The 23,128-nt window shown below is 50.1% G+C and overlaps 1 protein-coding gene across 7 annotated transcripts in view; it reads left to right on the top strand.

Moving 5' to 3' along the window:
- Positions 1–23,128, top strand: part of MTMR14 (myotubularin related protein 14) — a 33,988-nt gene that overhangs the window by 767 nt on the left and 10,093 nt on the right. For 3 of the 7 annotated variants that reach the window (XR_012765229.1, XM_075432543.1, XM_075432539.1), the window contains exons 1-17: positions 503–636; positions 703–842; positions 5,555–5,663; positions 6,697–6,772; positions 7,553–7,613; positions 8,172–8,294; positions 8,828–8,901; positions 11,429–11,499; positions 12,090–12,164; positions 14,578–14,644; positions 15,649–15,734; positions 16,036–16,112; positions 16,366–16,402; positions 17,860–17,930; positions 18,565–18,614; positions 18,822–18,960; positions 21,698–21,874. Coding sequence is in view for 6 of the 7 variants with exons in the window: in XM_075432543.1 (XP_075288658.1) it covers positions 511–636; positions 703–842; positions 5,555–5,663; positions 6,697–6,772; positions 7,553–7,613; positions 8,172–8,294; positions 8,828–8,901; positions 11,429–11,499; positions 12,090–12,164; positions 14,578–14,644; positions 15,649–15,734; positions 16,036–16,112; positions 16,366–16,402; positions 17,860–17,930; positions 18,565–18,614; positions 18,822–18,960; positions 21,698–21,874 (1,559 nt within the window). In the remaining variant the exon portion in view is untranslated. Of the gene's footprint in view, positions 1–502; positions 637–702; positions 843–5,554; positions 5,664–6,696; positions 6,773–7,552; positions 7,614–8,171; positions 8,295–8,827; positions 8,940–11,428; positions 11,500–12,089; positions 12,165–14,577; positions 14,645–15,648; positions 15,735–16,035; positions 16,113–16,365; positions 16,403–17,859; positions 17,931–18,564; positions 18,615–18,821; positions 18,961–21,697; positions 21,875–23,128 lie in introns of those variants that run through there. The other 4 variants (XM_075432541.1, XM_075432540.1, XM_075432542.1 and 1 more) reach the window with 4 other exon arrangements.

Genomic DNA, 23,128 nt, shown 5'->3' with positions numbered 1-23,128 from the left:
TGCAGCCGGGCTCGGCTTTCCCGCAGCGCCCCGGGGGGGCTCGTTCGCTTTCACGGGCAGGTGAAATGCACCCCGCTCGTTCCCCTGCAGGAGCAAAGGAGCCGCCCGCCGCTCCCACAGCCCGCGGGGCCCGCCCTGCCGGCCACCTCCCCGCGGCCGCGCCCCTTCTTTAATCAACGCCCGCGCCAGCAGCAGCACCGCGGCCAGACCCACTCCGCCGCCGCCCGCCCGGCCTCTCCGCGGGCTAAAGGTGGCTTATGCACAGCCCCCGCTCCGAGAGGCAGGCGGCTCCTCGCCCGCCGGGGGCTTAGCCCGGTGCGGGAGGGCAGGGCAGGGGCAGGGAGGGAGGCGGTGGCGCCGGAGCGGAGCGCGTCGCACCCCGATGACGCCCGGCAGCGGGCGGAAGGGGCCTGACACGCGCGGCGGTGATTGGCCGGCCGGGCGGAAGCGGCAGCGGCGGGCGGGCGGAAGCGGCGGGGCCATGGGCCGGCGGCGGTGAGCGGCGCGGGGATGGCGGCGGCCCGCGGCTGCCCCCCGGCGGGCTCCGGGGACCGCGCCCTGGCCGAGCTGCTGCTGGAGTTCTCCCGGGCACAGTACCGCGCCAAGGACGGCGGCGGCGGCGGCGGCTCCGCTAAGGTGAGGGGACCGGGGGCGGGGGGCCGGCCGAGGGGGCGGCGGGCCCTGACCGGTGGCTGTGCGCAGGTGGAGCGGATCGAGCGGCGGTGCCTGGAGCTCTTCGGCCGCGACTACCACTACAGCGTCATCCCCAACGCGCACGGCGAGGTCTGCGCCCACTACCCGCGGCACATCGTCCTGCTGGAGCGCGACACCGGCCGCGACCCGTAAGGCCCCCGGTGACACCCCCCCTCTTCAATCCCCCCGGTCCTCCCGCCCCGCACGGCTGGCACCCCCGCGTCTTGCCCGGGGAGCTTCCGCGCCGGCCGGGGGAAGCCGCTAAGCCCAGGCTGTGCGGGAGGGGGGTGGGGTGCTCCGGGGCGGCTCCCGGCGGGGCTCTGCCCGTCTCCGTGGGGTGCCGGGGTCTGGTGAGTTAACGGGGGGGTGCTGGCTCGCGGCTGAGCGCAAGCCTAAGCCGAGGCGTTGCTGGACTTCGACCCGCAAGCTGGGAAGCGCCTTGGTCCGGCTTCTGGCTGAGCGTTCGCCGCTCCCTGCAGCTCTAGCAACAGCTGCTCATTTATTTTCTCTCCCAACAAAACATAATGCAATTTTGCTGTCTGTACTGTGTCCATGACAAGAGTAACACGTTCAGAAAGGCTCGCCGCGTTCCCGCAGGGGAGGCAAACCGTCAGCTGCTGCGGTGGGCTGGGTGTTGTGGGAAGGGGTCTGTGGAGAACAGCCACAGCTGGTTGTCAGGTGGGAGCGATTCTGCTTAATGGTTAGATCAGAGTAGAAAAGATTCAACCCCTTGCTGTGAGAAAAGGGAAGCTGAAGTCTGAAGCTGTAAATGCAACTAGGGCTGTCTTTAGGGAAGAGAAACCAAATGCTTCTGCTTTTCCTGTTCTTGCAAGAGAAAAGGATGCTTGCTTTTTCTTACGAGAGTTCAAAGCCAAGCGTGCTTACACTCAGTGCCACATTTTCTTCTGAGACTTTCACAAGCCAGCAGCAGCAATTAACATTTTAAATACTGATTCTTTCCAAGTCTTGATTTGCTGTCACAGAGTGTCACAGAAATGGTGTACCCTTCATCATCCTTCCCCTCCTGATTTCCAGGTGACAATCTCTGTGAAAGCCACCAAGTAGTTTCTAGACAAACACAGTTTTCAGTTTCATCGTTGTACTCTATGGAATAATTACGAAATAGACAGTGTTGCACTTCTGGTGTTACAGAACACCAGAAACTCTCCAGTGAACGGGACATTCTCTCTATGACAGAGTGTCTTTGGCTGCCTTTCATCTTTGCAATGTTTTTAGTCAGCTGGTAAGATCTCCTTGAAGTGTGCAGGACACTTTGCACCTCTGAGAATACCGAGGTTTTTCGGAAGCAGTTCTTGCTTATGCAAACTCTGCTCTCCCCCATCAGCTCTGCTGGTACAGCCGTTTCTGAAGCCATATGGGGAACCAGCAAGAAATGGGTGTATTTAACCCAGATCGGTTTCCTGATCCTGTTCGTTCTGTGGCTGGGCAGCTGGGGGAAGAAAGGGTGTTGCTTTGTCAAAGCTTGCTCACAGTGCTCTGAAAGCCAGGCAGGTGCAGGAGGAGTTTGGTGGGTTTGGGCCTGTGTGCCCCTCGGAGAAGTGCTGCTGGCGAGGAGCCACGTAAAGTGGCAGAGCCCGTCTGACAGCTGGGAGCGCCTTCCTCGTGCTGGGAAATCGCTGATGTCCTCCCATAAGGAGCGGGCAGGTGCTGCAGGCAATGGAAACAGAGGGATGCGCTTGGTTCTTTGCTCACTGTCTTACAGTTACTGTGGCTGTGCTTAATGAAAACGTCCAGGTCTTGGACACTGGCCACGCCTTCAGTCTCACTTGACAACCCTGTTATGTGTCTGCACGCCAAACAAGCGTGATCGCAGTTGCATGCAGCCTAAGAACTGTGAGAGGAACCCTTTGGTTCCGATTCTGTTATGGCTGCCCAAAGAGAAGCACCTCTGCTTCAGGCCTGTCTGAAATACACAGTTGCCAGAATAGTTGCTTGATCTTGTAGGAAATGTTTCCCTTGCATTTAAAAAGATTTATTCAGGTTTAGGGTCTGATTCTCGGGGGAGGGTGGGCAGGGAATTAATGTGGAGGTAAGGTTGCCCAGCAATATCTTCTGGAAAACAAACTTCTGAAGAACCTTCCTCCTGGCAAAACATCTGAAAGTCCGAAAAAATGAGTTAAGATACACATCATTCCTTCCACCTCGTTCTCTGCCTTGTGCCAAGCAGCCTTAATGATGTTCTTTCACATTGCTGTTGAAGAGTGCTCTGTTTTCTGAACTTTTTTTCAGTTAGAGTTTACTCCCACCTATGCTGCATTTAACCACTTGTCCCTGTAAGAGCGTTGCACTTGTTCTTCAGAGCAACCTTTCCCCTTACTGCAGTGGTCTCGGTACAACTGTGTTTACTTACAGTGTTTGTCTCTAGCTTGTGTTTATCTCTAGCTTTACTGAGGAAGGTTCTTGAGATGAGAAGATCCGAGAGCCCTGTGTGTAGCACAGCCATGAAGGATAGCAGAGCAGGTCTCTCCGGTGCGTGTGCAGGCTTCCCAAGGAGCAGGCACGGGGGCCTGGGAGAGGGGCGCATCCTTCTATGTCCCTGTGGGGTGCTGGGCTTCCGGCTCACCCCATGTCCCAGGTCCCTGCCGAGCTGCTCGGACTCGTTCCTGGTGCTGCGATGCCTTTCTGGGGAAACATGGTTAGAGTGCTGAGAGGTGAGACCTGTTGGCTTGTCGCAGCTCCCAGGGAGGTGCTTCTCTTGCAATTTCTGATCTTCCATACGTTTGATTTTTGCCCAATCCCATCTTCTGGACTTTGAAGCAGTGCAATGGAGCTATTCTGGTAACACCATACTCAAGTTCTTGTTTCCTTCTGTATTTGCTTTGCAAAGGAAACAAAGACAGCTGGAGCAGAGTGCAGGATGTGTCTCTTAATTGCATGCACTCATTTAAAAACATTCCCACAACCAAATCTGTATGTCAGACTCTCTCAAAGTTTCAGAATAGTTTGATATTGGGAATTACACACAAAGGTGTCTCTTCGCAGACTGCTCACAGGCCGTTCCTGCGGTGTGTGTTATTCACATCCTCTCCGAGGAGGGAGGCAGATTGCGGAGCTCTTGGCTGTTTGCAGTGACAGCGATGAGCAGAGTTTGGGCTGCATTGATCGGGCGCGTGCCTCTTGTCTGCACACAATCTCACGTACACCCGTGTGAAGTATATTGTGTTGGCATTGTCCTGTCTTTGTGCTTAGCACCCTCATGCCAGCAACATTAAAAGATTACCTTGAGTTCTTGTTCTTTGAGTTCTGGTATATGTCAGAGCTCTTTGGAGCTGGGCAGATATAACAGTTGTGTGTATAGGGAAACACTTGAAAAGGCTGAAGCCTCCACTATGAATTCTGAGAACTTAATCCTTTCTTTCAAAAGAAAAAAAAGTAGGATTTGAAGGTCTTGTCTGCTGTTTCCCTGCTTCCACTGGCACCAACTTGTATCATCTTTTCCATAAACAGATCAATTTCCATGTTAATAATAGATTAATTTTTTTAATCCTTCCCAGAATGGCAGCTTCAGGTAGGTTGCTCTGCACTCTCACTGATTCTAAAGCTTAGCAATTTTCTTTTAACTTCCAGCATAAAGGTATTATTTTGTTCTTAGACCAGCGTTGTCCTTCGCCTTCAAGTTCTTCTCCCCCTCTGCTGTAAGTTCTCTCCGTCACCCTAATGCATACATTGTTGTTCTCACTTTGTCTGCTCTGCCAGTCGATGCGTTGCAGTTTCTCTTCCAGCGTAGACTGTCCCTTGGCCATCCTAATCGCCTTGCTGTGCCTTTTCAGGCATGTGTAGGTCACTAGAATCGGATGCTTTGTCTCAGCTGAGATCTTGTGCTCTGCACAGTAATGCTGATACTTCTCCACCCCACTGGAGAGTTTCCTGTGATTTTATTTGTCCCTTTTTTCAGACTTACCATGCTGATAATGCACAAGCATCTGGAGATCAACCAGTTCATATGAGCTTTTCCACTGAGCTCCACTACTGGAAAGGGCTAACTGGAAATTCTTGTTAATCATCTCTACGTGCGTGGCTGTGCAGTTTTGTATGTCCCGACTTCATCTGGTTTCTGTTATGTCAGTTTGGATGCTTCTCCAGTTCCTTGTGGAAACTCTAGTTCTCCCTGCATTGACGGTCCTTCCTGAAGGTCTGTGTAGTTCGGAAGTCAGTTTGGATTCCTATCAAATGTAGACTGGTAATTGCAACAATTTGAACTTGTTTCCAAAATGTCTCCAACTTGGAATAGATTTCTGTTTTAACTTTAACCGGAAAACCAAAGAGAACTTAGTTATGCAGGTGCAGCTAACATTAATCTAACAGCCCTGCTCAACCCACTAGCTGATTTACAAACAGTTGTCTAATCACCTGGCAGCACAAATGCTCAAGTGAGCAGAACTAAGGCTCATTGAGTGTTCAAGCTTTGATTTTCTATTTTATTTATTTTTCCTTGCAAAATTAGCAGTCTGATAGTGAATTCACTCTGATGGTATTGCTGAGCTGCAGAATGTACATTTTTGTAGACACTGGCTTGCTCTGTTAGTCCTTCGTTAGTAATCCACGTGTTAGTCTGCAGCAGACCATTCTGACGGGGCTCGTATTGCCACCTCCTGAAGATGCTTGCTGTCGTGTACTGTGCAGCTGGTCTTTCAAAATGAAGAAAAGGAGACAGAAAAGCGTCCATACATGTGGTATAGCTGTGGAGCAATTGTTAAAAAAGTGTCCTCTTGCTTGCTAACTTCAGAGCTGGCTTGTAGGCCAAAGGGACGGGGATTACAGCCCAGGGTGTCTGTAGCAGCTTCGCTGAAAGACGTGTGAGAAGATGCTCTGTGTACTGAACCAAATCTCTGTCCACTAGGTTTGAGAGCACTGTGCAGGTTGGCAAACTGCAGGACCTTATCAACCGAAGTAAGATGGCGAGGTGTAGAGGACGATTTGTTTGCCCAGTCATTCTGTACAAGGGAAAGGTAAAGCTTCATGGGTTACCTGTGTTAACTTAGAAAATGACCTTTCTCCCTGCCATTTGAACTGTGCAGCCACGTCTTCGTTTGGTTGTAACCTTTTCGAATGCTGTAAAAGTCTTAGGTACAAGCAGGCAGCCTGTAGTAGTAGGTAGCATTTGCTGTCCAGGCTGCATAAGTCATCTGTGGGGACTTCAGGCTATTTTACCCCCACATGTCATAGGCGTTGCACCGAAGAGCTGACATTTTCTGCGTACATGTGTCCCTTCTGAAGGACCAAAGATATTTGGCCTTTGAGAGGAGAAAGACAACTATTGTCACTTTCTGCCCCTTACTCTTCCCAGCAGTGAGCTCCCTTTGAATAACTTTGGTCTCTAAAGAGAAGTTTCCCTTGTCTGTTCCCTGGGGAGGCAAGATTGCATAAATGGTCTTATGAATGTGTGGGCTTGCCTGCAAGGGGATCTGTAAGAAAGTAAATCAGGTTCATTTTTATGTGGATTGCTTAAACTGTAGTGAAGCCCTGTAGGGGTAGTTTCATTTAGAATTTGAGTAGCTTAATTCAGTTTTCTTAGTTCAGTTTAGAAACACTGTATGAATAGCAAAATCATACCTGTGACAATTTTAATCTGGCTTGACTGAAGCATCGTGGAGCTGAACCTGCGGACCTTTTTGTGCAGGAGCGAACTGCCTAGAGTCGTACTGAGACCATCCATAATCTTACCCAGAGGAATGTGGAAATAAGGCTCAAGCAGGGTATTAACAGAGCATGGACGTTGCTACTTGACAGGAATTGACTGTATTAGTGAATTGGAGAACTGAAGATAAAAATGTGTTTTAAAAACTAGCTACAGGTGAAGGCACTTGGGATTCTGATGTGTTTGGAGAGCTCAATCTGGACAAGGGTTGCAGGGGAGACTGCCAAGAGGCGGTAGCTGTAGGAACCAACCATTTCTATGTAACATGACAGCAAAGAGGCCAGAGACCTGATAAGGGAAAGACTCCTGGAGCATGCGTGGTTAATAACAAAATCTTCCTCCAGCATATTTGCAGATCAGCAACGCTGGCCGGCTGGGGAGAGCTGTATGGGCGCACTGGCTACAACTATATCTTCTCAGGTGAGTGAGGAGCCGTTTGTCACTATCTGCCTGGTGAGGCTGGTCAGTGCTGGGACAGTGACCTGCACGTGAGAACAAGCTCTTCCTGAGAGCTGATGCAGAGCTCCAGCATGGACCTGCTTGTATTGGGCCCTGCATAGCAGAGCAAAGACTGGAACCCCTTGTCCCTTTCCAAGCACCGTACTACAGGACAGAGTGGCATAGCTCATAAGAAGCAGTGACAAAAGAACTTGAGGCTAAAGAAAGAGTTATGGGAAACATGTAGGCAAGTAAGGTGGCCCAAAGGATTCAGGCTACTGATTCCCAGCCATCGGGGGTAGGAATAATGGAAGAAAGAGGATGAGAACACACTGTTGGTGGGTAGGAATAATGGAAGAAAGAGGATGAGAACACACTGTTGCTTGGCTAATCATTGGGAATCAAATCCTGCCAATGGTGAGATATACTGGATTCTAGAGAAAGCTCTTCAGGGAAATATAGTGTGTCTGTAGTGTGGGAGCTGAAGCTTGGCTTAACAAAGCACTGTGTAGTACTATCGGGGTGTCCTTCTGGCTGTTGGTTATGGGTTTGACCTGCTTAAGACCTTTACAATGACAAGGGGAGAGTGCCTGCAATAGGAAACGGGCTTTTCAGGAAGAGGAAGTGTAGGGAACTATTGAGAGCACTTATATGTGAGAGAGGGCACCAAACCATGGCCTTGTGGGGCACATGCGCATGTCTTGTCAGATTGGGGATTGAGTTGGTTTACACAAGCTTCAGTTCTTAATGCCTTCCTTGCAGGAGGTTCTGATGATGCTTGGGCAGATGCAGAAGACATTTCAGAGGAAGATTCTGCACTTAGGTTCGTATGCATCACTGCTGTGCGGAAAAGGGAATTTGGACCAAAACTCAGCCACTCAATTCTGCTCTTTTCTAGACTGGGCATTGGGTACAGGCTTGAGACCATCACCAGACTTGAAGTCTTTCTTTTTCTTCCCTTGCTTTTGAAAAAGTCTTAAATGCTGATGGCTGGGTGAACCCCATGTAACTGAAGCTTGCTAATCCCTTGCCAGAGGGAAGGGCTGGAGACAAGAATATATAGGGCCATTTAGCAAGATATTTGGATTACATAGACATGTTTACTTCATCAAAAAGTGCATCTCCAGGCTGGACAAATCTTTCTGTATCTTAAGTGCTTGTTGCAGAACAGAGTGAGTCATGGGGAGCGACCCTAAGCACAAAGTTTGCAGTATCATTTCATTGCAGAGTCTGACTCTGACCTTTGGAGACGAGGCTCGTGCTATGCGGCTTATGGCTAGAAGCGGTTCAGGGAAGAGCTGTGGCGGTATTGTGCAAAGAATCAGACTCAGCGTGGTCAGTCTTCCACACTCGTCTTGCTTTACCTTGTTCTGTCTTGCAGAAATGCAGACTCCCAGCTGTTCGACAAGGTCAGAGGGCATGACATCAAGCTGCTTCGATACCTGTCTGTCCGATATATCTGTGACCTAATGGTGGAAAACAAGAAGGTGAAGTTTGGCTTGAAGTGAGTCTGGGTTCATTTGTTTTTCTGCAGGCTTTGGATTGCAGCTAGTGTAGCCCTTACATGTGAATTGTTATTGGGCATGCACTCAGCAACCTGGGAGCAGTCCCTGGAAGAGTCCTGCAGAAGGGTCAGTTAGTCAATGCTGTAAAGAGAACCCCAGGGTTTCAGGCCAGAGAAAGCTGTGTCAATGGGCAAGGCAGCTGCTTCAATCTGTCTTCTGCAGTCTGAGTAGGTTTTCTATGTAGAGCTTGCGGTGATGTGACAGCCCACCCCTTCAGAAGGGGGGAGAATAAAGGAGCCCTCTGCTTGTGTATAGGAGCAGTTGGAGGTATTTCTCTGTTCCATAGGAAAGCTTTAGTATTTTGGGGCTATACATGCTTATTTGGATGTGTTGAATAAGTTGAGTAAGTGCCCCTGCTCACTCCTGAGTCAAGTCATTGTGCAGGGGGGTGCGACAGGCAGCTTTTTGGGTCCTAGTGTCCCTGTGAAAAATACTCTACAAATGTCTGCTGTTTTCCTCTTGTCCTGTGCAGTGTGACGTCTTCTGAGAAGGTGGACAAAGCTCAACGTTATGCTGATTTCATGCTTCTCTCCATCCCATATCCAGGTACAGGACTGATGTCCAGAGGGACTCGCAAGGTACAGGTGACAATCCATTCTGGGAACTGGGAACTACCTGTTTGTGTGCGTGTGGTGAGATGACTGTGGCTTGCTGAACATCTCCTGTGGTCCCTCTGGAGAGGAGCTCTTTTAAACTGAGAACCGTGCAATAAATCTGGATGCTCTGGTGGTGTGAGTCAGCATTAGGCACACTTTGAGATGGCAGAATAATTTCTCAGAAGTTCTAATGGATTCAAGCGTGGAGAAAAAGTCCCAGAGCTGGAGCTGGGGTTAACATGGCCTTTGACACCCCCACAACTCTGAACTACTACTTCATGCAAAATGTATATCTTGCTCCGTGTTATAAAAAACCCCAGTTCTTTAGAGTATTTTCTAGTCCTAGTGTTGCAGAGCACCACTGCAAGATGTTCTCAGTGCTAGGCAGAACTGTTACCCTGAGCTGCAATGTACGGCTGAGACGCAGACCACTCCAGCCCATCTCCATGGCTATATTAGTCCCTGTGCCTAGCAACCACTGCTGGGTCACTTGCTGCACTCCGAAAGATGAGCTGAGTATCGCTGCCTGCCTGCTGATGTCAGGCTCGGTGATGGGATTGGATGTGAGACTGCTGTGCTTGAGGTCTGTCTGCAAGAAAGGACTCTTCTTTCTCCCTTGCACACAAAGAAAAGGAGGGGAGAAGAAAACCCCAAAACTTTTGTGGATGATCCAAACCCAGACTTTTCCTTGATTGCTAGTTGTTGCCCTTAATTTGTGTTTTTTAAAAACGTTTATTTCCTTTCATATAGAAATTAGTGACAGTTCAGAGAAGCTGCGTTAAGATTTGTATGAAGTTTGTAGTGCAAATTGCAGAGATGTGCAGAAATAAGTGTTACTAGTTTCTGTAGCATGGGGCTCGGGTGTATGTTGCTGCTGTCTGCCTCATCAGACACACCGTGGGAGACAGTGCACGCAGGTCTTTCGCAGGGTTTGTACGGAAAGAGGAAAAAGCGATTCTATGGAGTTAAGCTGTAGAGTTGTTACTGTGTGGGGATCTGCCTGTTGTGTGCAATATTCAGTGATGGCCCTTCCTCTTCTGCCATCTGGGACAGCGGTGATCCTTCAGCAGCTCTTCACTGCCGTGCTAGAGGTAAACCTTATAAAGCCTGAAAACTCTCCCTGCAGGTGTTGCCTAATTTCAGCAGTGCTGGTCCAGAGGGGAGTGTTGTCATTCTGTTAGATCTAAGGCATACACATCTAAGGATCAGCAAACTCTCTAGTGACTGGCCAAATGCTGTGATACGTTCTTAATGTTTATAGGTTTGCATTGAAAGAATTTCTGTTTTGTGATTTGCCTCTAAAGTTATTCTGAGATCCTGTTGTCTTAGGTGAGTGAAACAGTGTCCTGTCGAGGGTGAAAGACTTGGGTTAAAATGGGGTATCTGTAGAAGCTTTTCTGCTCTCTAGTGCAGAAAACCCTCTTTTACATTTGACTAATAGTTGGCATTTGTAGATGCCAATACTTACGTCCATAATTGCCCATTCTTTGCTTTAAGCCGTTGTTTAACTGGAGTTAAACCTCAGCTGACAGATTGTTCCCTGTCTGTGTGTTTTTTGAAGGCTAGTCCTGTCCTTGCACAAAGTGTAGGGTTTTTTTGTTTTTTTGTGTTTTTTGGTTTTTTTGGGGGGGTGGTGGGGTGGTGTCATTGGAGTTACTTGTGGCCTGCAGGGCCAGAATTGCTGCCCATGTTCAGTGCCTGGCACTGGGGTGTCTCTGTGATGTGGGCACTGCAGCGCTGCTGGGGTACACACGGTACCTGGGAGAGGTGTTCTGCGTAGCCTGCAGGCAGCTGCAGTGCTAATAGTGCTGCTCAGCTGTGACTAAGTGACTGCAGTTTGCAGCAGAGACTTCAAATAGTTGTTTGGGAAGAATGGAACCAAAGGATAAACTTCAGGAGGGGGGAGGGCTTGGGGGGAACCTTGGAAGTGGTCGTGAACCTGCTTCCTTCAGACAGGGTGATTCACGTGTTTGAAAGAGAAGACTTAAATGTGAGAGAAATCACAGCTGCCTCTGACAGAGCCCTTTCTTGTTACCTGCAGCAGATGCCCTGTGAAAGCTGGCTTTCCCCAGGGCTCTGCCGACACCTCCTTTTGCTGGTTCCTTCTCACTCAGCATGTCAGGCTGATGCCTTAGATCTGTGCAAAAGCCAGCAGCCCTGGAAAGCATAGCCCCTTGGTGAAACCTCTTATTTGGGAAAGAATGAAATCAGTCCCTCAAACTCCACATTTGCTGTGTGTTTGGAGTTTGCCCTTTGCTGTGTGAGCAGGTTCAGTGCTGAGTGCTCTGGGTTGTTGCTGCTGGGAGGCCGTGCTGCACACTGTACTGACGATTACTGCTCTGCTCTTCCTGCAGGCAACAGTTTTGATTGGTTTGGTGCTGTGGAACCCTGGGGCTGCCAGCACTTCCAGTCCCACAGGGCACTTCAGTTGTTAATCGGTTAGCTGAATGGTTGTTCATTATCTCTTTTTCTTGCAGGCTGTGAATTTTTTAAGGAATACAAAGACCGAGATTATACAGCTGAAGGTCTCGTATTCAACTGGAAACAGGTACATGGATGTTACAAAATGGGGAGCTGTGGGCTTTACTGGGCTTAGGTCTTGCCTCAGAGTTCCTGAGCGACTGTGTATATGTCGTGTGCTTATTTCTGAGCACAGGAAGGAAACCAATAGAACAAACAAAACAGATAGTGAATGTACTAAATTATTCATTGTAAAATTCTTACGTAAAATAAATGAATCATTATCTTGAAGTCAAGAATGCTTGACCTCTCATGGGGGATATGGGTTTTGAACTTGATATCTTATTCATAGTCTCTGTTCTTAGTTCTGTCTTCATATTCTGTCTCCTGCTGAGGCAGATGGTTGAGTGGAGAAGCCCTACAGGAATTTGGAAACTAACATGCCTTGTCCCTGACTTCCACCGTTGGGAGCATGGGAGAGTTCGTCTTGTCCACTAGTCCTTCTAAGAGGCTATGAGTTCATTCTTACCACTTCCAGTTTTTTGCATCCACAGATGCTTTGCTGAGATGTTTACTTCTAGATGCACCATTTGGCATTTGTTGTTTTGTTTTTTCTGGAACTCACTGCTTTTGAGTCATGGCTTTTCTCTGACCAGTTGTATTTGGGGTTTTTTTCAGGATTACGTAGATGCTCCATTAAGTATCCCAGTCTCTCTGACCCAATCTCTGAATATTGATTGGAGCGAGTACCAGGTGAGCAAAGTAGGCATCTCTGCTGGAAAGTCAGAGATTCGTTCAGGAAGGATCAGTAAAGATTTGAAGTCTGACTTGCTCCAGTTGCCGTAATCTGGCTCACTGTATACCATCCCAGTGGGAGCAAGGCTGCTTAGTTGACTGTTCAGAATGACACTGGAAATCCTCTACCGAAAAGCTCCATGGCTTGGGGCATTCCGAGGCAGATGACTAATGTCAGATCTTTTTCTGTAGCTTGCGTAAAGCTTGCAGTCCCTTAGGGAGATAAGTCACTAACAAAGGTAAGGAACATGCCAGCAAGCAGAAAGCAGTATTCCGTGTCCATAATCTTAGCTCAGCACGTGCCTGCAGTGGGCAGACTTCCTTGGCTGTGGAGAGTCTTGAGAGAGGTCAGCCTTCCCTGACGTGAGCCAAGTGCTAGGCACCTTCTTTGTGGGTGTGCAAGGTCCTTGTCCTGTGGGAGAAGAGTAGAAAATCGTAACTGATGTCTCCATTCCTTGTTACTGTGACAGCATCACAAATGATAATTGAACTCTTATGTTTGCCCAGGCTTCGAGGTTTACCTTTGTCTGTTCATACCAGGGAGCATCACCTTATGCTGCTGACCAGTGTGCTCCATTTCACACATCAGTGGGCCTACCAGTCCCCCCAGGTTTTGTGGTGATTGACTGTGCTGGAGCATGTCATGCTTCTCTGCTCTGTGGCTGGAAGCACCGCAGAGCTAGCAGAGCTCCCTGTGCTGGGCCAGTGTTTGTCAGTCAGTGAAGTAAATAATGTTTTAAGTGCCAGCATAAGCAGAATCACGGAAAAGTAGCTTGGAGTGTTGAAGCAGAACTAATAGGACCACAGCATGTTTATGTCTAGAAACTTGTTCACTAGAATACTGAGCAGCCGTTATTTTAAAAAGGTTATTAAAAATTGAAGAGTGTAATAAATAGATGCAGAAATGGTCTCAGGACTGGAGAAGGTGCTTCACTTAAAGCTGAAGTTCCCAGTCTGTTTAGCTAATCACAAAGGTGATGGAGGGTTGACTTGATTAATGTGCAAGTACATTTGCAGGGAGAAAATACTAATTCTGTAGCACTCTTCAATCTGAGGAGGAAATATCTGCAGTCTGAAATCAGACCTTCAAGTAAGGGAAAGCAGTCCTGCATGTTATTTTTGAGGATGATCTGTTGGAACATGGTGGCAAAGGAGCTATCAGCTGTCGCCCCTAGTTGAGATGCTTCTCTGGGCAGAGATGTTGCCGAGTGCAAGCTTCAGGCTGTATTTGGGAGAACTAAACGAAACTTTGTGGTATAGAGAGATCAGACTGGATGATTAGATGATTCCTTCTGGCATAAGCACAAGATTGTGTTGAACTGGGCAGATAAAAGACTTTGGAAGTACGTGTTTTTCTGCCCCAGGCTGTGTTCCCCATTTCCCTGCTCTTTTGTTGCTGTGCAGGCTTCACGGCAGAGCAATATGTTCTTTGTCTGACAGTAGTCTTAAGTGTGGTTACACGCACACGTGCGCCTATGCAAGCAGACAGCGAGTGTTCTCTTGCTGGCAGTCAGATGTCACTCATACCATGAACACTGTCACAATGAAACATGTGTCCTCTTTGCTTTTTCCTAGCTGGTGCTATCCTATTTTCCTTGAGCTGGTTCTGGCTCTGATCAGACCGCTGGAGTTCCTGCATCTTCTCACAATACAGTGGTTGAGAATGGCACACTTGAGCTTGTTCTGATGGTTTTCACCTGTACACCTTGTAGTGCTGGAGGTGTCCGAGTTCAGAGCCCTTCTGTGCTGCTGCTGCTACTTGGGTGTTACTGCAGAAGTCCAGTGCCTGTCTGGGGCAGCTGGGAGTGGGTCAGCCCTCTGCAGGCAGTCTCCTGCTGCCATTTACAAGGGCCAGAGGGTTTTGAGCAAGGTGCTTGGGTTGTGGGAACAGGCTGCTGACCTTGGCCTGCTCACCCCATCATGCTACTTGCACCACATACACAGCTGTAATGGGGCTGCTGAGCCCTTTGGTAAAGTGCACGTCTGCCGGGGGCTGCTGAACTGGGTCAGCGCTCTACAGGTGTTTGCTGGTTCTTGTCAGTCTCTCTGAGCGTGGTCTGCTTGGGGCTGCAGGCAAGAGGATTCTGTGCCAGCCAGGCAGACAGGAGAAATGGCCTTTTTTTTTTTTTTTTTTTTTTTTGCCCTCCCCCCTTTCTTCCATGCCTGGTCTCTTGTCCAGGCTGCCTTTTGTAGAGGATGGGGAGATGGATTAGAACACCAAGGGAGTCTGTCACTCTGAGGAATGGCCACGGGGTCATTTCTGCTTTGCTGTTGTTCCAGATAGAGAAGCCAAGAGCATGGTGGGTTCTGAACTGCAGAGCAGCCTTTTGCTGTGGGCAGACCCTTACCATCAACATTTCTCTTTCTGCAGAGCTGGGACCTTGTGCAACAGACACAGAACTACCTGAAGCTGCTCATCTCCATCATCAATAGTGATGGTAAGGCAAACTCCTTGCTCCCAGCAGTCTAACTGGAGCAGCTGCTGTCTCCAGAAGAACAGTGGATGGTATTAGTGCCACTTAGAGAGCTCTTTATAGAGAGCTTCACTTCTCTCCCTTCAAAACAGTGATGGTCCTGGCATCTCAGGGCTCCAGCTCCTCTCTTAGATAGGGACTTGCAGATCCCTGGAAGACCCTCTCTTTCCAAGAGTGGAGGAAGATCTGAACACTTGATGTGAAGCTTTACTGCTGTAAAGCTGAAGAGAATAAACATTTGTTCCTCTGCTTGTTGATGCTTGCTCTTATTTTACTGGACATCTGTATTTTTTGCCCCTAACCCAGGGTCTCATTAGGTGCATATTTAAAAGCCCCTTTTGGCCTCCATTGTCACAGCCACCCCAACTCCTTGAGGTGGATCTGTCATTTTAAGTTGTCATCCCGTTACCTCTGAGCACTGTGTCTTTGTACCTAGCACTGTTGGACTGATGGAGCTGTGGCTGGGTCTACCAGCCCGGCCAACTACGGACACTCCTGCAGTAGTTGTGTTGGGATACACTGCGAGTTTCCTGGAGAGCATAGGAGTTGTGCCCTGTGTGTGCCTCTGCTCAAGGTGTATCAGTAGGAAGGTTGGTGAGACTGAAGAAGTGTTCAGTTGGAGCAGGTTTCTCTGATGTGGGGATAGATTGTGATAGTGGGTTGCAGCTGGGTAGGTAGACGTTCTGGGTAGCAAAGTGATGTTCATACCTAGTGACTTCATGTCCTGAGCAGCTGTCAGGAGCAGGACAGCACATCAGCTGGGGCTGCTGACAACCCAGGACACTCTGAGCAATTTGTTGGCTGCTATATTCAAGACAAAATGTTCTGGCTTGGTGACTGAGCTCTGCTCTTGAGCCTGGGCTGTGGGCAGAGAGAGTAACTTGTCTCTACAGATTTGCTGTGAAAAGTCATTCCTCTTGTTGCAACATCCGTTTTTTCCTTCTCCTTCCTACCCCTGCCTGGAACAGATGACAGCGGGCTCCTGGTGCACTGTATATCCGGCTGGGATCGAACTCCTCTCTTCATCTCCTTATTGCGCCTCTCCTTATGGGCTGTGAGTACCTGGCTAAGCTGCTCTGCTTCTGGGGGTGATTGCTCGGAGGGCGAGTGACTGTGTCACCAGGAAGTGGTGGTGGAGCAGTTAATGTTCCTTTTGTCTGTCTTGGCTGTGGAGGGTGTGTGGATTGGCTTTGATGTGGAGCCTAACGTACTGTCCTGCCATCAGACACGGTATCACAGGCGGGTCGAGGAAGCTGGACATCTTGGATCACTATGACAGTTTTCAGTAGATCATGAATTCCCAAGTCCCGATCCCCAGGGCTGCTGCCTGAAGGCTGTTCTCATTTGCTTTGCAGGATGGGCTGATCCACATGTCCCTAGAGCCATCTGAGATTCTCTACCTGACAGTGGCCTATGACTGGTTTCTCTTTGGGTAGGCACACTAACTTTTACTCACATATGGATCCCTGCACAGCAGGGAAAGAGCTTTCAGGGAGTCATCTTTGGTGTTTGCTTACAACCAAAGGCGGATGCTGGGGCAGCCAGCTCCAAAGGAGCTGTGACAAAAGGGGCTGATGCCTTTTTTTACCTGGAGGCTCCAGCATCTGGCCATTCTTGACAGCTTGTGCTTTTCTGCTGATTCTGGCTTCCTGCTTGTGACCGGGCTTCCCTTGCTCTCTTTCCAGGCACATGTTAGTTGATCGACTCAGTAAAGGAGAAGAGGTGAGTGTCTGGTCTGGGGCAGTGGCTAAGCATTGTTTTTCTTTGTTCTCAGGGTACTTGTTTATGGTAGCAGCATTCACTGCCTGCTTCTGGTAATATCAGTAGTCTGGCTGGGCTCTAAAAAGATTGTTCACGTACTGGAAGTACTGGGTAGGAGCCTTACCCCGTCACTTCCCAATGCATAAGGTGTGGGAATGCCTTTACCCCAGGCTACAGTTTGGTTGGTGGGTGTCAGTCCTGCCAGTTCTGCTGTGCCGTTAGTTTTCAGGCCCCTGGTGAAAGGGTGCTAGGACTTGCTGTTCAGCGCAGCGATGAGAAGGGGTGCTTGGGGCATGTGACTCCTGGGAGCTTGGAGATGAAGCTGTGTGGTCTTGCGTGCTTGTCCTGACTGCCAGCCCTCCTGCCTGGGTGCTGCAGCTGCATGTGGCTGGCGTGTCATAGCGGGCTCGTGGAGCAGCTGGTTCCGATGTGTGTGTTTGGGGACGTATCTGTGGGTGCACAGATGGGTCCAGGAGGCAGTTAAGATCAGGGGAACTGATTCTCTGCAGACCTTTCAGTGTTCAACAGCAAAAAATGATTGCTCTGACTATAGTTGCAGTACACTGCAGTATCATTTTTGGATAGCGATCAAGAGGTGGGGAGTATGTCTAACCCTGTTGCTAATCCACTGCTCCTCAGACTCTCACCTCACTAAGGAATCCCCTGCCTCTGAACAGCAGAGCCGGGATCCTGGCCGATTTTCCATCTTTCGGGGGTCCAGGACCCCTGTATTAGTATTGTTCCTCCCATTCATTCCTTTCCCAGATCTCTGCTGGCTCTGCACTGCTCTGGTGCCTGCTTGGCCCAGGGCAGCGTCAGTAGCTGCGGCAGGCGAGGGGGTGCGTGGCTGCCTCTAGCGCTCCTGCTCCCCACCGCAGGAGGAGGGCTTGGCTCTGCGCGGGTGGCTGGGGTGGCAGAGGCACAGCGCAGTGAATGCCACAGAGCAGCTTGCTGCGTGGCAGGGCACGAGCTTGGGACTGCAGGTGCTGCAGGTACCGAATGCTTCCAGGTGTGATACAGCTGTGGTGCCGAGGTGGAGCATGCGGCTCTATCGCTGCTAGTCCTGCTGGGTTCACTGCTTACCTGGGTGTGTAAGCAGCGGCTGGGGGTCATCTCTTTTCCGTCCTGCACCCATGGCAGAAGTACCTGCTGTGTACTTGCGGCATGTGTGCAAGGCATCGATAAGGAGGTTTGTCGTACACCTTCCTTTCTGGGCCTCCCGTGACAGGGAACAGAGGGTCAGCTTAACATGTAAGAGAAGACCCAGGATGGGATGGTGGCAGCCCATGGCGCGTTGGAGGCTGGTAGCTACAGATTTCTTGCTATCTCCTTTCTGCCAGCACCTCCCCACCAAGATAAGAGACTGCATGGAGCCATGGGTTCATTCCTGAACCGCTCTTTTCTCTCCCTTTGCTCAGATTTTCTTTTTCTGCTTCAATTTTCTGAAGCACATCACCTCTGAGGAGTTCTCTGCTGTGAAGTCACACAGGTAAGGAGCCTGTGCCTGCTGCTGCATGGGCTGCAGAGCCAGGGAGCTTGTTAGTGCTGTTCCTTTGGGGAGACGGAAGCCCTGGTGTCCTGGCCCAGTTTTCATTAATTTATTCTGCACTCTGAAGGCTGCAAAATGGGGCCGAGGCTTGTGAGGTGCCACGTTGTGCTCTCAAAAACTGTCCATGCTGAAATGTGCTCTCTGCTTAACGACTGTCCGTGGCTGCCTGAGCACGGATGGACCCGGAGATGTGTGCTCTGGCTCAAGCAGGCTGCACAGCAAGCTCCTTCAGGCACTGCTGGGGGGAGCGGGGTGGCTGGTGTTTAACACACTGCTAAACATTAACCCCTTCCTATTTCAGAGGGGGCAGAAAGAAACAAAGCCCACCCTGTAGACTCTGAAATAATCACGTGTCTGTCTGCCGCCTGTTGCCACCCTCTCAAAGCACAGGGTGTGTGGGGTGGGACTATTAGGAGGGTCGGATGCTGCACACTGGCCTCATCCCCTCCCCTCTGCGCCTGCACAGCTAACTCCCCACTGCTCTGCTCCGCAGTGTGCTACAGAGATCTGGCTGTGGCCAGCCTCCCCGCAGCCATGAAGCATGGCTGAGGTAACTTTGTCTTTCCTTCCCCAGAAGGAAGAGTTTGCCACCAGGCTTCACGCTGGAAGAGATCTGCATGCTCAGTGAGTGCTGCTGCAGAGGGTGCTGGTAATGGTTGATCAGTTGGGGGCTTGGGTTCCCAGCATCAGGGTGACTACACATGGGTATACTTCCCTTGGGGCCTCGCAGGAGCACAGCCCCAGGGCAAACGGGAAGTGCGTTGCTTACAGGGAGAGAAAGTGAGCGAGACCAAAGCGGGTCTTCAGGTAGCTCTGTTTTCTTTTCTCTAGAGCAGAGAGACCGAGGCAGTACCACAAGTCTGAGCAGCGACTTCTCCCTAGGGATGGAAAGTTCCCCTGGAGCAGCTGGGAGCTTCACCTATGAAGCAGTGGAGCTGATGCCAGCAGGAGCACAGGCTCAAGCAGCGTGGTGAGGAGATAACCACTCAGTGGGCTGCAGAACAAAAGGGGCAGGCTCTGAGCACAGTAGAAAATATATTTCTGCAGTCCTTTGCCCTCCAGGTCTGCTCTCTGTGGCGTGGGTTCTTTACAGTGGAGGGAGGAATTTGGCTGTCAGAGGCTTTGCTGCAACTTGTGCTGTGGAACTTCTGCACCAAAAAATTGGAGACCACCCCATGTTAAATGCTGTCAGGCTTCTGCGGGGATGCTCCTGAAGTTCGTCCCCTGATGAGAGTAAAGCAGAAGCAGCTTTGTTTCGTTTTCAACAGTTTCACTGTTAAACTTCATCCGGAAAGGATTTCATTACTATTAAAAGATGCTTCCAAACTACCAGAAAAATAACATTTGGCAGCAGCCTCCCCAGGGAAAAGCGAAGACAAAGTTTAGCCGCCCTAAAATGGAGCTTCATCAGTTTATGGAAGAGATTATACAGGGGAGCGTCTGCAGTTAGTGGTAGGTGGGCTGGGTGACCAAGAATCCCCACTAAACTTTAGCCCTTCTAACAGCACGAGGCTTGTGAGCTGGAAGCAGGTTGCTGCTTTGGGGGGAGAATACGAAGTCCTCAGTGCTCCCTGTTGATAGAGGGCACACAGGACTCACCTGGGGATGCAGGCGGCTGTCTGGGAGTGGGGACCGGGGAAGGTGTCTGGCGACTCTGCTGCTCTGGGACAGGCGTTGCGCTTGCTCATGGGGTTTCTGGTGCTGTTTGGGGATTTCAGAACCTTGCTGTAGGGTTGCTCCTCTCAGTTTAATTTTTCTCTCCTCTCCCTCAGCACATGTGAAGATGCTATTTTATATTGCAATTATTTTAAATTAAATCTGGGTTGTGCTGGAGGCAGTTGGAAGTCCTCTGGGACTGAGCCTGCAGCCATGCTAGTGGCAGCCACCTTTCTAAAACACATTGTGATTCAATTTATAAAATGCTGAAGAGGGGAAGAGAGGATCTTCCTACGGAACCACAAAATGGGGATGGGGAGTCCCAAATTGCATTTGCCAAGTGAGCAGTGCAGAGTCCTCTTTACCACGCAGAGCTTACCTATCCACAGCAAAGTGACTGCAGCAAGTAGAGAACAACTTTCCGCTTGCCTGGCTGCAGGGTAGTAAACTTGGAAGCATTTACATTGCTCTGAATGCTCAGAACGTACAGACTAGATCCTGCAGCACAAAACCTACAAGTGATTTTCACAAGATGTGAAGTGGCCAGAGCATGCTGGAGTAGGTCTGCTGCACTTGTGTGTATCAGGAGTTGATTTTGTGACGTGTTTCTGATCTCTGGTTTGCTTTCATTCCCACTGGAGATATCAGGCTGTGTTGGGGCTAGCTGCTGCTACCATGGGGATGGTTTGGGCCCATGCAGTGGGCATGAGCTTGAGGACGGGAAGGCTGTGAGTCTTGCCAATGAGTGCGTAGCGAGGGGACTGGGCCTGGGTGTCTTGCTGCAGGCTGTTGTGGCTGTGTAGCCTGGAGAACAGGTAGGGCTTGCTACAAGCTGGGTGAGCTGGGCTGTGCGTGGTGTGAGGGAGCAGAGGAGGAGATGCGCTTCATTGTGTTGTCCTGAAAACAGGTGGCCTCTAGGTCCCCTTGCAGGGAAAGGCGTTTGGTTTTTAGCTGTACAAGCCCGTGTCTGCAGGCTGGGCTTGGAGATGTTGGCAGCTATGACAACATGAGATGAATAAAGCTTGAGCAAGACTGTAGTGTGATGTTTGAGAGTGGACACTCTTCAAGAAGTGAAGAGAGGATATCGTGCTTCCCACTGTACAATGAGCCTGTCTTTACCTGCACTTGCTGACAGTGCTTGAGATCCCAGTCAAAGCTGAGTTGCCCTTCCAGATTCCAGGAAGAACAGCATCTTTTCTCCTTGAGTCTGTTTGCTTTAGACTTTTCCTTACATGCCTACATAGGGAGGTCTCTGTCCAATTCACTGTGGTTTTGGAAGGGGAAAAATTCTTCGGACTTTTCCAGAAAAAAAAAAATGCAAGAAGGAACATGGAGCAGCAGTGATGTGCATTAGTCCAAATATGTGTGCCTGTTTGGCACGTAGCTGGATGGTACTGTGAGCTAAGGCCTGATGCAGCAATGGATGGTGAATTACACCCGAGTCTGAATGTGCTGGCTGGAAAAGAAGCCAGTGCAGTTCTGGGTTGTCAGCACAGACAGGGAGAGGACTGAAATGCACCTATGGCTGGAGTGACTGTCACCTCTGAGCACAGGGTCAGAAGAGTGGTCAGTGGTCCCTGAAGGGAATCATGAAAAGGGAAAACAACGTTGGCATTGTGCCCCTGTCACCCTCATCAGCACGGACGGACGCCCACCTGGGCTGAGCTCCTTGGCTGATACGCTCTGTAGAGTTGAGAGCAGATTGAAATGGTCTTTCCCTGCTGGGAGGCCCCTTGCTTGAGGCTTTCTTACAGCTAGACTAAACAAAGCAATTGCTGTGCATGTGTGGGCTGATGCATTCTCCTGTTTCTGATTTCCAGGTCACGTGGATGGTGATCTATAAAAGAATGGGCTAAGATGGGTTGAGCTCAGTGTACCCCCATCACTGAGCGGTTACCCATGACTCATGGTTCCTTGGGAGGGAGGAGGGCAGGTTCAGTGGAAAGAGGAGCTTGTAGCTACCGGGGTAAAATCCAGCCTGTTGTGGAAAGGCTTCCTAGTTGGAGTATGTGGGAAAGCCAGCTTTCTCACCCCAGTCCTCCATTCCACAGGAGGAAGAGCTGTGCATCATCACCACAAGCTGCGCTCTGGAGCAGGGCACAGCAGTCTGAAGACAGACTGCCTTCCTCAGGGTTGGTCGAAGTCAAGTCCTCCAGCTCCTCCTCCTCAACCCACTCTGATAACTTCCTGAGGATTGGAAGCAGCCCACTGGAAGTGCCGAGGTCCAGGTGAGATGGGACAGAGTAGAGCATTTCTCAGCAAAACAAGTGTCCGGTAAAGGGTGTGGAGGGCTGTACTTGTGTGGCTCTGAGAATCCTGGAGCACATGGGTTTGTAGCTAGAAATGGGCCTCAAGAGGCCTGTTCCTCTCTAGCCTGACCTTGTGTGCTGCCCATTAAACACACAAACTCCTGCCTCGGCCCATTTAGAGGAGTGAGGAGCCATGCCAATAACAGCTAGGTGTTCGTTCTGCCCGTCCTCAGTGCATGCCTCAAGTCCACAGGCTCTGGCATCTCCGCATCCTGCATGCTTGAAGCTCACAGCACTTTCTCTGTCAAATGCATCCACGGGGGTTTGAAATGGCCATGCTGTGTGCAGGAGGAAGCCTTTCAAACCAAGCAGACCTCACTCTGCATCTGTCCTGTCACCCTTTCCACCTGCTGACCCTCCTGACACCGCAGGGTGGGAAAACTCTGGGTGCTGGTGGCAAGCAGAGGTAAAATCTGCTGGGAGCAAGCTGCGAGCAGTGTGCCAGCACAAAGGATTTCTCCCGGAAGGCTGTGTGTTCCTGCTGGGCAACCAGGGAATGGGGACCCTGGACCTGAGCCTAATCTTATGCCATAACAAAGGATATTCTGGCACCCTTCTGGAGTCTGATGCTGTGGTAGGGCAAAGCAGAGTGGTGAGCGAAGCTAGGGAAGAAAGAATAGAGCCTGTGGAGCAAACACCGTGTGTTTAGGCCGACAGGGGATAAAGAGGCTCTTAGATAAGAGGTTGCTGTTAACAGCATCAAACGCTTGTGTAGTCTCTGCAGGTTTTCCAATGAATCTTTTTTCTAGTGATTCCCTTCAGAAACAGCCACCAGTCAAATTTTAGTATTCTCTCATCACATGGAGAATAAAATGACAAACAAGTAAAGCACTGAAAATTTTTAAGACTTTCTTACCACATTTCATGATTCCAGAGAAAAATCACTGTCTGACAGTTTTCATAAGTGATGCACACTGTTCCCCCAGGGAAAGAGATCAGTAGGCTATTTTTGAGTTGTTGCTGGGGTCCACCTCTCCATTCTCTGTAAGATAAACAGATCTCCCAAGAAGAGGACAAAATACAGGAGAAAAAGCAGCTTGTCTTGGGGGCTGCTTTTGTTCACAACGGTAATGCCACAGTTCCTGTGTGTGGTCTCTTGCCATTCCCAAGACCTGACAGGCTGTTCAGCGCTGGGCTGGCAGCGAGCTTGCAGCAGCGCCGTGGGAGAAGCTG

The sequence above is a fragment of the Opisthocomus hoazin genome, chromosome 11 (assembly GCF_030867145.1).
Source record: "Opisthocomus hoazin isolate bOpiHoa1 chromosome 11, bOpiHoa1.hap1, whole genome shotgun sequence".
Classification (NCBI taxonomy): domain Eukaryota; kingdom Metazoa; phylum Chordata; class Aves; order Opisthocomiformes; family Opisthocomidae; genus Opisthocomus; species Opisthocomus hoazin.
Note: the sequence above shows the minus strand (reverse complement) of the source record. Positions and strands in the feature narration are given on the sequence as shown.